This window comes from Podarcis liolepis (genome assembly GCF_965112155.1).
Source record: "Podarcis liolepis genome assembly, chromosome: 14".
In the NCBI taxonomy this organism is placed as follows: Eukaryota; Metazoa; Chordata; class Lepidosauria; order Squamata; family Lacertidae; genus Podarcis; species Podarcis liolepis.
The window spans coordinates 2,137,217-2,149,465 of NC_139569.1; the positions used below are offsets into that span (position 1 = coordinate 2,137,217).

Here is a 12,249-nt window from a genome sequence, read left to right on the forward strand (position 1 = left end):
GCCTCTTCCCTAACATATGTCTCTTGTCTGGCAGGGAGTGGTTGTACCTTCTGTGCCATGAAATGCTGAACCCTTATTATGGACTCTTCCAGTACTCCACGGATAACATTTATATGCTGCAAATAAATCCAGACTCCTCTATCAATCCTGTAAGTATTCTAGAAGCAAAGCAGGTGTGTGTATGCGGCTTAAATACAGGCTAATTCTCTGAAACCCTGGTAGTGGTATAGGGTCCAAACAGCAGCCAATCTGGTTCCATGAGAGCAGTGTGGCTTTAGATTCAAACAGCCACTCCCCATGCCATGTGGCAAATCACTTTTGTAATGCGGGAGTTTCAGAAGTATTTTGATGTGGCGTCGACTCTCCCATTCAGGAAGGGAGATGAAAATGTTCACCGCTGCGGCATGCAGACTCTTGGGTATATTCAAGTAGCTCTTTGGATCCCAACCGTAAGCCCTTTGCAGATGTTCACTGTATATTCACAGAGGGATCCAGCCTCTCACTATCCCTCACACCCTCACCTGCTGTTTGCACTTTCGATTTCATGTTTAGAGCACATGGGTCCAACCTTTGCATGCTGCACGCTTGGTTTTGTGGTATACAAAATGCACTTTGCTCAGTGTTTAAATAGGAGCCTTTATGCAACAAGTTGAATGTGCAAACAGTAGGGTGGGCTGGCTTGATTCTAATCTCCCAGTGCACATGCAGTTTGAACCACCTTTGCACAGTCCTGAGATTTCCCTTGCTTGTGGTATTATGTGAGTCTACCTATCTCTGTTACTTTTTCAGTTAACACCAAATAGACAAGTGAAGGTAAGTGTGCCTATCATAACCGAGGAGAAGCACCGGTGGCTTGTAATGGACTAATTTTGTAGAACCTCAACTTACCCATTAAAGGAATAATTAAAACTTTGTTTGTTAATTACCTTGTCAGTTCCACACTAAACCCTCATTGCATAGTTTTGCCCCTTAGAAGATCCACTGCATGTTAACAACTTCAAACACACATACCCACACGCGCCTTGCAGAACTGATTACATCTCCATTCTGTCCAAAACCCATATTATTTTTCAGCCTCACAAAGTTCAGGGTGGTATTTGGTGCAGATTGGTTGCCCGGAAAGAATTTGGCAAATTACAACAGTTTTACCCATATTTGATTTCAAACTAAAGGGGGGTAGTTGTAGCTTGAGTATTATTATTAATTTATTATTATTAATTTATTATTATTATTAATTTATTATTTTTTATTAATTATTATTCCCTTGTACAACCTAAGGTCCCAGGGTAGGTTGCAACAATTTAAAATACAACATTATGCATTATGAATGCATCATGTGTTAATGGGACTGATCGAAATGACCTCATATATACTCAGGACAAACAGCCTGTTTAGCCCAAGCAGCATGTGTATTGAAAGCCTTGGGGTTAGCAAGATTAGCATATGTACAAAAACTTTAAGAAAACCTTCGAAGGGGGATGAGAACGCCCATACAGAGAAGTGAGTCATCTCAGTGGCTGCAGAAGGCTCCATATCTGTTGTCGGGAGAATTGAAAGCTTGGGAAGGAGAGTGACATGGAGTATCTTAGAAAAGGGCCTAGTTGGTTTTGTTGAACCTTAAATGGCACAAGCATATGCTATGCTGCAACATTTTGTTTCAGGTCTCTGTTGTTCTGCATGGAGAGAGATTGTACAATAGCCTCCCCAAGCAAACGTTGATTGGGCCCAAGTGCCTGCTTTTAACTGCATTGGCTCAAGTAGATTGGCTTTTAACATGAATCGCCATGTTTGTGGCTAATGATCTGATGGTCACAAGCCTGTAGTGCAGTATGGTGGGACTGTGGTCTTGAGACTGAATGCATTTAGTCAGCTGTGTTAAGTATATGTAACATTGAATTCTGTGCAAATTGATTAATTTCTCATCCAGAGGGCTTGAGATCATTAAGCAAAACTTTCATTGAACTAGGAAATGGCTGAAGGCATAAGTCTAGCCACAAGAAGTCAGCATTGGGCTTCTCTTCCAGATAATGAGTCTCTTCAATGTTTCTCGTAGGATCATCTGTCTTACTTCCACTTTGTTGGTCGGATAATGGGTCTGGCTGTGTTCCATGGACACTACATCAACGGAGGTTTCACCGTTCCTTTCTACAAACAGCTGCTGGGCAAACCCATCCAGTTATCTGATCTGGAATCAGTCGACCCAGAACTACACAAGAGTTTAGTTTGGATTCTGTAAGTATTGCATACGCAGTTGAAAGCTTTTTAAAAAGACTAGGGTGAGGGGAAGCAGCTCCACAAAGTAGGACTTTGCAGCCCCTCAAAGTCACTGTTCGTCTGCATAGTCCTCTACCATCGCTTGAGTGTGTAGACCCATCAGAATCTCTAGTGCTGTCCAGCAAAACAAAGGTAGAGTTTGATTGTAAAAGACGCTAGATCAACTCCTAATAAATAGTTTGGATTCTTCCTACCATAATGTTTACTTAAGAAGAATGTTTTGTGCGCCCTGGAGAGTACAGAAATGACTTGCAGTCTTTGCCTTGTTGACAGAGAGAATGACATCACTCCGGTTCTGGACCATACTTTCTGCGTGGAGCACAACGCTTTTGGCAGGATTCTGCAACATGAGCTCAAACCAAATGGAAGAAATGTTTCTGTTACAGAGGAGAACAAGAAAGAATATGTGAGGTACCACCAGAGGAGGTTAAATGTTATCCTCTCATAATGCAGAGGTGGTGGTGGTCAGTCTCAGTTTCTCTGTCTCTCTCCCCACTCCTTGACTTGCACCAGTTTGTGTGTTCAGAACATTTCAGTTCTGTAGTGCAACTGTGGGTCAAAGTTATCCAGTGATCTCTGTAATATGTCTGCTTGTGCGCTACTAGTTGCTGGAGACACCTTAATTTTTGCCACCTAGTGTCTTCTATTTGGCTTCGGAATCTCATTCTTATGATAGCCTTGACTAATGCCACACAGTTGCTGCTGAAGCTGTAGGCCAGAGGTGGTCTTGATGGGTCTTGCAGTGTATTTTGCAGAATACATTTCTCAGCTTGTACCACTCGGTGTTCTTCTTTGTGGCTGTGCCTTTCATCTGCTCTGCCTCTTTCTCCCTATAGTTGTATGCAGCTTGTTGCTAGAATCAACACAGAATTTGTAACTGGTCACGGATGTCCAAATTGGATGATGACTTTACTCAGATCTGCCTCCTTTAGGTGGTGGGAATTGGCAGCATAATTGGGGCCTGACACATGGACCCCAGTGGTGCTGGAGATTGGGCAGGCATGCTGCCCACCATGCACAGGGATGAGATCCTTGCAAAAAATATTGTTTGCTCCTCCCAAAGTATTCCTCGCTTGGGAGTTCCTGGGGGGGGGGGATGCAACATCTTGAGTGTACCTATTTTGTTGCAAGTTATATTTCACTTGAAGGCTTCTGCATTCAGTTCTCACTTTGGATTCGCTCCCTGTCCCCAGGTTGTACGTTAACTGGCGGTTCATGAGAGGAATTGAGGCCCAGTTCTTGGCTCTTCAGAAAGGCTTTAATGAACTTATTCCTCAACACCTACTGAAGCCTTTTGACCAGAAGGAGCTTGAGGTATTGCATCCTTTTCTCCATTCAAATTACGTTGTGATTCGTGTGTTCCATTAAGTGCCCGGGGGGGGGGGGGGAGGAATCCCACTTTTCATATTGAATGGGACAGTTTTGCCTGAAGCTGCTGGGCATGCTAAGCCTGTTCTTTGCTCCTCACTACTGTTTAAAGAACACTGGTGTTCTACCTACACCCATCAGAAAAGATAGTTGAGTGGCTGCTTTTGCACATCAACAAAATGCAGGAAAAGGATATGCAAACTCCAACCTCCAAAACTAGACAAAAATACTGAGCTGGGTGAGGACAAAACTATCTCCCCAGGATAATAAAATGCCCCCAAAACCAGACGTTTGGGCACCATTAGGAAAGTGGAACCCTTTTGTATTGACTGACATACCTTCATGATCTCCAGGTGTGCATAGCAATTTGATGGCTTTGAGTGGTTGACTCAACCTCATTGTCAATACAGATTAACCAAACAGCTATTTTTTGTGACCTATTCTTTGTTAAAAAATTCTCGATCACTTAGGAAGATCCACTGGGTCAAAACACTTCTGATCTCAAGGCAGTATCTATTTTTCATTTCTCACAGCAGTTTGATGTTCAGTTATTATCGTAGATTGGTGGTATTACTTGCATTTTAGTAATAGTTGGATGGTGCCTTGTACGCCTCCTTCCAGCAACTCTTGCAGCCAAGCTGGTGCCAAGATCCCCAGACACACTGCCCAAGCTTGTGCCCTGGGAAAGTTGCTTAGGTGCTGCTAATACAGTGGTTTGACTTCAACCCCCAAAGCGCCCCTATTCTCTCTCGAGACAAATGGATGTCAACAACAATACAACAACAAGTAGTCAGCACATAAAAGGTTTGGCCAGTCCTATATCCAGGAGGAAATGAAATTCAAAAACCTAGGAAAGACACTTAACTGTGGAATTAAATGGTGTTCATAGTGGATACAGAAAGTTCTGTTTGTGTGTAAAAGGTAAAGGTAATCCTGACCGTTAGGTCCAGTCGCAAACGACTCTGGGGTTGCGGCGCTCATCTCGCTCTACAGGCCGAGGAGCCGGCGTTTGTCCGCAGTTTTTTCGGGCCATGTGGCCAGCATGACTCAGCCGCTTCTGGCAAACCAGAGCAGCGCACGGAAATGGCATTTACCTTCCCACCGGAGGGGTACCTATTTATCTACTTGCACTTTGACGTGCTTTTGAACTGCTAGGTGGGCAGGAGCTGGGACCGAGCAACGGGAGCTCACCCCATCACGGGGATTCGAACCGCCAACCTTCTGATCGGCAAGTCCTAGGCTCTGTGGTTTAACCCACAGCACCACCCGTGTCCAAGTTGTAAATACTTGTGCACTCTGCGTCAGAAGGTGTGAATGTGTGGCTCCTGATTTGTACGGCGCCTTTCCACGCACAGAGAGAACAGTATATCACAAAATCAACAGTCGCATGACAATTTCACAGTAACAGAAATAATAAAAGAGCAACACAGTAGCCAGTAAAACAGCATACAACTCACCCACCCACCCATATTTCAAATCTATAAACGTTCTGCCCCTTACATTGTGTATTTCTGATCCATCAGCTCATAATAGGTGGCTTGGATAAGATCGACTTGAATGACTGGAAGTCCAACACACGCCTGAAGCACTGCATGGGAGACAGCAATATTGTCAAGTGGTTCTGGCAAGCGGTGGAAGCCTTTGATGAGGAGAGAAGGGCCAGGCTGCTGCAGTTTGTGACGGGCTCCACGCGGGTTCCCCTCCAGGGTTTCAAGGCTTTGCAAGGTGACTGATAGGGGTGCTGAGTTAGCACGCTTCTGCAGAGGGCTGCCCATGGCGCACCCAGTTAACCTGCCACCAGTTCCTCCTTGATGATTCTGCCCTTTGTTAGCTTATACCATGAATTGTTCCATCTGTAACACATGGAATTGCCTTATACTGGAGCCAGTCCGTTGGTACCTCTAGTCCAGTACTTTCTGCTCATAACAGGCAGCAACTTTCCAGGGTCTTGGGCAAAGGGTGTGTGTGCTCTCTCCCATTTTGTTTCTCTCTAGACTCGTTGGCCTGTGTTTATGTGTGCACATGCGCACCTCTGTGCTTAGGATCTGTGACTTCCCAATCTCTCCCTCGCTGCTGTCAGGGTTTATACGTGTCAGAAATGACTAGTGTGCTCATAGTTGTGTTTTTGAAGGGCCTTAACTAGAATGTCTGTTTGCAAGGTTCTACAGGCGCCGCAGGACCCAGGCTCTTCACTATCCACCTGATAGATGCAAATACAGACAACCTTCCAAAAGCTCATACTTGGTAAGGCTGCTTTTCTGCCCACCCAGCTGTGGTGAAGTGTGCCTGTGCAGATGTGCCCTCAAGTCTGTCCAGATGAAATAGCAAAGTTTTGCCAAAAGTAAATTAAAGAGTGATTAGAGCTATTTGGGGCAAAGTTAAATCATACTCACATATAGCTAAGTACTGTTGAAACATTCGTGAATGGTGGAGGCAGCAGTCTATGGATTCTAAATGTTTTTAATTCCATGTTTTATATGCACAGTAGAAAAAGAATCAATGTTGGAAGCTGTATGAGCAAAGACCCCGTTCAGCTAATTACACCCATGTTTTGACTTAACAGTTTGCAGATATAAGGGCCTAAGTAAATAAGGCATGTTAATGCTTGTGGCAACTAATCCTCTGTTCTTTAATAAAAATAGGCTGCTTTGAACAAGCCCAATTTAGAATGGAGAAGCAGCCAGGTGCTAGAAAGGGTGCCTCGCTTTCGCCTCACAGTCCACCTTTCTGCTCCAAAGCCACCTCTCCTCTCCATCCCCCCCCCACTGCTTAGCACCCTTGGGACTTGTAGTCCCAAACTTCCCATTGGCACCAGGTTGGGGAAGGCAGCCACGCTGCAGAGAAAGCAGCAAGCTCCCATTGGAAGCAAACATGCTGCCCTGTTTTCTGCTGGCTGGCTTCTCATTGGGCCATCAGCTGTTTCAATTTCTGTGATCCCGGAAATGCTTTGAAATGATGTATTAGTGAAGGTTGGCATCTTTCCTGGCAAACTATTAACTGCTAAACAAAGCCAGAATTCTGTTACAATTCCTCATAGCAATACAGCAGATACAATTGGCCAAACCAAAACACCAGCCTTTTCCAAGGGCCGGGTGAAGAGTTGCATTTTGAGTTGGTGTCAGCAGGGCCCTAACGCCAATCTCTTGCCTTCTGCAGCTTTAACCGAATTGACATTCCGCCTTATGAGTCCTACGAGAAGCTTTATGAGAAGCTGCTGACAGCTGTGGAAGAGACATGTGGGTTTGCAGTGGAGTGACTGGGCAACCAAAGGAAACAGATACTACTAGCTCATGGACCACCAAATCAAAAAGCTGTAAGAAGAAGCTTGCTGTGAACTTCTTTTGTCCAAAGCATTGCGACGCTTGACAACTGGGGGAGTGGAGGCTGCTTCCTCTCCTTCCTTCCTGTGGTGGTGTGGGGGGGGCTTTTGTTGGGGGTTCCCACCCATACTTTTCTCCCCTTTGTTACAAAAATTCCCCCTCCCCATTTTTCCCCCATGTCCCATGAAACAAAAGGCAGCCAGGTTCAGCATTTGGTTTTGGTTACCCAAGATATTCTGCTAGACTCGTAACACATATTGTGATAAGGTCAATGACCTGTGGTCTTTTTTTATAGGAGTATCAAACTGTAGTTGAGTATCTTGAGATTGGTTTGCTGAGGACTTTTCAACTGGTAGGTGTATCTGGATGTTTTGTCTTAATGCAGTCCTGAGCCCTTGTAGCATCCAGAAGCATCCTATGGAAATGAGACTGGCACCGGGATTCCAAATTGCACATTTCAGAATACCCATTAAAGAACAGTTAGCAGGAAACGACTCCGTAGGTGCAGACAGCTGAAGGTTATTCCTTGAGAGGGAGCTTTTTGTCCAAGTGTGGTGGCTTGGCTCTTAAGAGAGAGGAACCCAGAGGAGTCCAAGCCATCTTGAATTGGGAGGTAAGTTTTCATTCTGGATGCTTTGTACATGAGACAGATTTGTTCTGTGGACTTGCTTCCCTTCTGTGTGTGATTGAAGGCTTGTGTTAGAGAATGTGGCAGTGGGGAATGGGCCACATTGTCAGCAGCCTGAAAAAGTTTTCTCCTGACATTGTTTTTTCAGATTCTTTTTTTTTTAACTTGAAACTGCAGAAATTCTTTTAAGAGGAAATAGCTAAAAGCAAAACTAATGGAACCAAGTTCCGTCGTTGAGCCACTGGGAGTGGAAAATGGCTCTGTTGAAAGATGAATATATAATAAAGATCTAACACAGGGGTTTTAAGCCTACAGATACTGAGTAACCCAGAGTACTGCTTTCAAACTCTTCTCCACCCTGACTTTCATATATCTGAAGCTAATGTTCAAAGTTGGTGTCAAGTGATTGGTTTCACACAGCTTCTCAGATGCAGGAGAATCAACTCTGTCGGGTTAACCAAATCAAACAGGTTTTTCAGTTTCCACAACAAGAAACAAGGCAGTGTTTTTAACAACATAACATTTTCTTGGCAAAAAGGTCAACTAGTAATCAGTTGTGATTCAGTTCATAAGACTCCCCCCCCCCAAATATGTATATTAAAATTGTTTTAAGCAAAGATGCATATTAACCGTTACTTTGGACAAGTAAGGACATTGGGGTTCAGCCATGGGTCAAATGGTTCTTTTACCCACAAGGATATTTCTGTTGTTCATTTTTATTTTTATTTTTAAAACATTGAATTTGATAATAGCTTTAAACTGTGATATGACAGATTTAAGTTAGATACCTGTCAGAGTCCTAAAATCTTTCTTTCCTGTTGTTAACCGTATTTTTTTTAGTGTGTGTGATGGACACATGAGGATTATATTTGAGAAAGGAATTCTTTTTATTTTGTGTTTTTTGCACCATGTGGCTAAGTGTTGGATTTTTTAGGTGAGCTAAGGTTTGACTTGAAATTGCCTTTTGAATCCAGGCGCACTTAAGGGACCAGTTAGCTGCAGCTAAGTTATTTAGGAAGGGAAGTGTATCAAGGAGGTTTGAGGGATTTTGGATTCACATATTTGGTTAAGCATCTTTGTAGTACTCTGGATAATAGAAATCTCATGATCTTGCCAAATGTCTGTGGAGATCAGATGTTGTTATTGGACACATTAGCCCTGTCAGTGGAATTTGAATGCACAAGGTTTCGTAGAGATAGGAACGTCACACGAAAAGGTTTTCACAAGTCTATTCCATGCAAATCTGAGGTGGTGGAAGTGAAAGGTCTTCCCTGAGCACAGAGGCTGAACAGGTTGCCCATGTGAGATTAGCAACAGTTAGCAATAGCGACTGTTCACCTGGAGGTGAATCTTAATGTGACTCTTGCCATGTGGTTTCAGCTTCTGTACGGTTGGAGCCCACACCATGCCAACGACATTTGAGATGGAGAAGTAAGAGAGCAGGTGGCCACAGATGTGGCAGGCATGCTCCGAGGGCAGCATGAGCATTGGCCCCGAGTCCGTGTTCAGGCCCTGAGCACATGGCGCCTCTGTGATAATAGTGCAGAAGATTGGGGGACTTCTATCTCCAGGATATTCTTTACATTTCCCATTTTATGTCACTGTTCCAACACCCAAGAGCCCAAACAGACTGTTTGCTGCATCTTAGCTTGAGGCGGCGGCGGCGGCAGCAGCAGCAGCAGCAGCAGCAGCAGCAGGGATCAAAGGAAAAAAGTAGACCAAAGTTTCCCCCCCCCCAGGGTGCTGGCTAGAGCGGCACAGACCACTTGCTTCTGCTCAGGCTGAAACTTCCACGTCTCCTCCCTGAACAAGAGAGGGTATAAAATATAAGTGGGAAAGTGGGATTCTTGCTGCTACAATCTGCTGAGCTTCAGCAGTCTTTGCTGAAAGCTTTTTAGCAGTCAAACCATCCAAAGGACACGCAACAGACTTGATGGTTTTATATTTTCCCTGCAGTGGTCTCCTGGTAGATTCAGGCCCTCCGGGCTTGCAGCAAGTCCGTGGAAGTCTACCCTAAGGCAGATGGAGGTGGTGAAGGGAACAGGAAGTTTCCTACTCTTACACAGCTGACTTGCTTGCAGTACACCTTTCCCCTCTCCCCCTTGTAGGAGGTGGTGAAAGGGCTATTTCAGTTGAGACAGAGGAACAAGAGCAGGGCTACGTGCTTCCTCTTCCCCCAAGCAGCTTATCACATCCAAAGTCTTCTTTAATCTAAAATCTCCAGTATGTCTAGCAGTGTGGGTCAGTGATGCAAATCTGTTTTTTTGTTTGTTTGTTTGCTCTTTTGTTTAGTTGCCCTGAAATGCATCATCCTTCGTTTATGCACTCAGGGATGTAGGAAATTGCCACTCCTTTTGTGTTACGAATTGGAAAGGTATGAGTGAGTAGCCCAAGGTCTAACCTTGTCATATTGGAGCAACTTTTTGTTTCTGAAGAGGCTGCTTGTTCAGCATGGGGTGTGGTTTATGAAACCTCAACTATCATTCAGACGCCTCTTTCCCCCACTTCCTTAGTCCATTGCCCAGTATACTACACTGTAGAGCACAGAAAGTTTTCCAGAAATGCAGTACATATTTGTTCTTACTCAGTTAACTTTTTTTTTGTTCCTCAACCACTTTATAATGTATTTTTTAACTTATTATTTTGTAACGTCTTGTTTTTAAGTATTGCTGCTACTCCTTGTTACTCTTCTCACCATTTTTATTGCGAATTTTATTTTGTGAAAAAGTTGTACACTAATGTTCTTCATTTTATGTCTAAATCAAAGTATTTAAAGAAATACTAGTTCTATTTAACGTGGTTATGGAGCCAGCTGGAATAAACCGTGATTGTATAGCAGGCTGGGCCCAGGAGGTCATGTTCATTTTTGTTACATATGCAATAAACTCTCACAACTTTAAATTTGTGTAAAATCTTTTAAAATGTTTCCACTAGTGTGTTAGATGCACCAGAAATGTAATACTAATCATTTTAGCTTTCATTGTGACTAGGAAGCTACCTTAGGCCAGGTAAGATTATTTGTTCCTTTTGACCAGGGCAACTCACCTAGAGCTCTCCAGCTGTTGCTCACCTGTATCGTCCTTTGTCATTGGGTGTGGTGACTGGGGCTGGTGGGAACTGGATCCCCACAACACCTGGAAGGTACCATGATGGCTTTCCCTGATGTAGGATAGTATTGTCCACTCTTTCCCACCACCTAACCTTCAGATCCTTTTAACTAGAGGTGCCTGGCACTGAATACGGGACCTCTAGCATGCAAAGCATTTTTCTTTGTCATTTAAGTCTGGCCCCTTTTTATATAGCATCTCGCCTGCTCACCTGTGAGAAGGAACAGCCTTCTAACCTGGCAGAAGCATCCTTGTAAAATGATGGTGTTGAGCCACAATAAGAAGTGGGGGGGGGGGGTCAGGAAAGCCAGTTTTGTTTTGTTTTTTAAAAAAGAAACTGTGGATAGATTTGCAATCTGGCTCCCATGCTCTCCTTCCCAAAAGCATCCTGCCACATGATGGCTGCCCTGAACATTTCCTCCCTGCTTGGAAGCAAAGGGGTATGTGGACTTATAATCGAGATGCGCCAGAGCCACGTGCTCTGACTTATGGGCACATGCAGAGTAATGATGGTGTTCCTTCCTGGGCGGCAGAGTCATTAATACTCCTGATGGATGTTCTCTTTTTCTTTCGGACTTGGAGGAACAGAAGGTCTTGGCCTGCCTTCTCGCTGGTTCTTCTCCTTCCTTGGATAGAACAAAGAGTGCCATTGTGCCCAGGTTGAGACTGCAGGCCTTGCAAAGCTCATCCTGGGCAGAAGCACTTGCATGACAGTGACGTGCTGATGGATCGACTTGGACAAAGCTCACCTGTCCACCTGCTTGCCTGTAACCATTACTTTCCCTTCCCCGACTCCACATGTGCTCTCCTGGAAGGTTTGTGCTTGCACACTGGACACGTGAGCTGGATGTGTTGCACGTGTCTTTTCCTAAGAGCACAGTCTCCAACCTGCCAGCTCCAGCAATTTTCCTCATGTTGACTTGTTTTTGTGTTGGTCCCATAACCCGTGTGAATTGCAGAGGATCCTGGGAAGATTACAAAGATGCTTGCTGAGGGCATCAGCTCAGCTCGTTGGCAGGGCTGGCTCAAGGCGGGTGGGGAGCTTAGCAAGTGACCTTAGCAGGGACCCCTCTTGCTGTGATGGTGCCCAGCCACAGGTTTAACTAGTCATACACTCCAACATATCTCCAATGAAAACAGGGATGCCCTAAGGAAAAGTGGGACTTTCCGAGATCAAATCAGAAATTGGCTTCTGTAAATCTGGGACTGTCCCTGGAAAACAGGGACCCTTGGTGGGTCTGTAGTGGAGTGTGGCTGTTTTAAATTTCTTACAGTGGCCTGTTGCAATGTGATATTGGGGCCATTTCAGGACAGTAGAACGGCCACACGCTGCTCCCATCACCAGGGAAGTCACTGCATGCATTGGAAAGGTTTACCTTTTAATTTTGCATCAAGATTTCCAAGTAGGATGGCTAATTTTGCATTTTTTAGATCTCTTTAACCACGGCTCTCCTGCTATTACAGGCAGAGAGAAAAATGGAGGATTCCTGCCAGTGCAGCAGCTTTGGTAGCCCCCCACCCACAAAACTCTTGTGAAATGCTTTTTAGATTT

At 44.5% G+C, this 12,249-nt stretch overlaps 1 protein-coding gene across 4 annotated transcripts in view; it reads left to right on the forward strand.

The window, feature by feature from the left end:
* SMURF1 (SMAD specific E3 ubiquitin protein ligase 1) overlaps positions 1-10,491 on the forward strand; it is a 50,688-nt gene extending 40,197 nt beyond the window's left edge. For 2 of the 4 annotated variants that reach the window (XM_083474728.1, XM_083474730.1), the window contains 7 exons: positions 35-149; positions 2,054-2,232; positions 2,548-2,685; positions 3,468-3,588; positions 5,166-5,367; positions 5,802-5,886; positions 6,799-10,491. In XM_083474728.1, coding sequence (XP_083330854.1) covers positions 35-149; positions 2,054-2,232; positions 2,548-2,685; positions 3,468-3,588; positions 5,166-5,367; positions 5,802-5,886; positions 6,799-6,898 — 940 coding nt within the window. In that variant the 3' untranslated portion in view covers positions 6,899-10,491. The remainder of the gene's footprint in view (positions 1-34; positions 150-2,053; positions 2,233-2,547; positions 2,686-3,467; positions 3,589-5,165; positions 5,368-5,801; positions 5,887-6,798) is intronic. The other 2 variants (XM_083474729.1, XM_083474731.1) reach the window with 1 other exon arrangement.
* Positions 10,492-12,249: the final 1,758 nt, after the last annotated feature.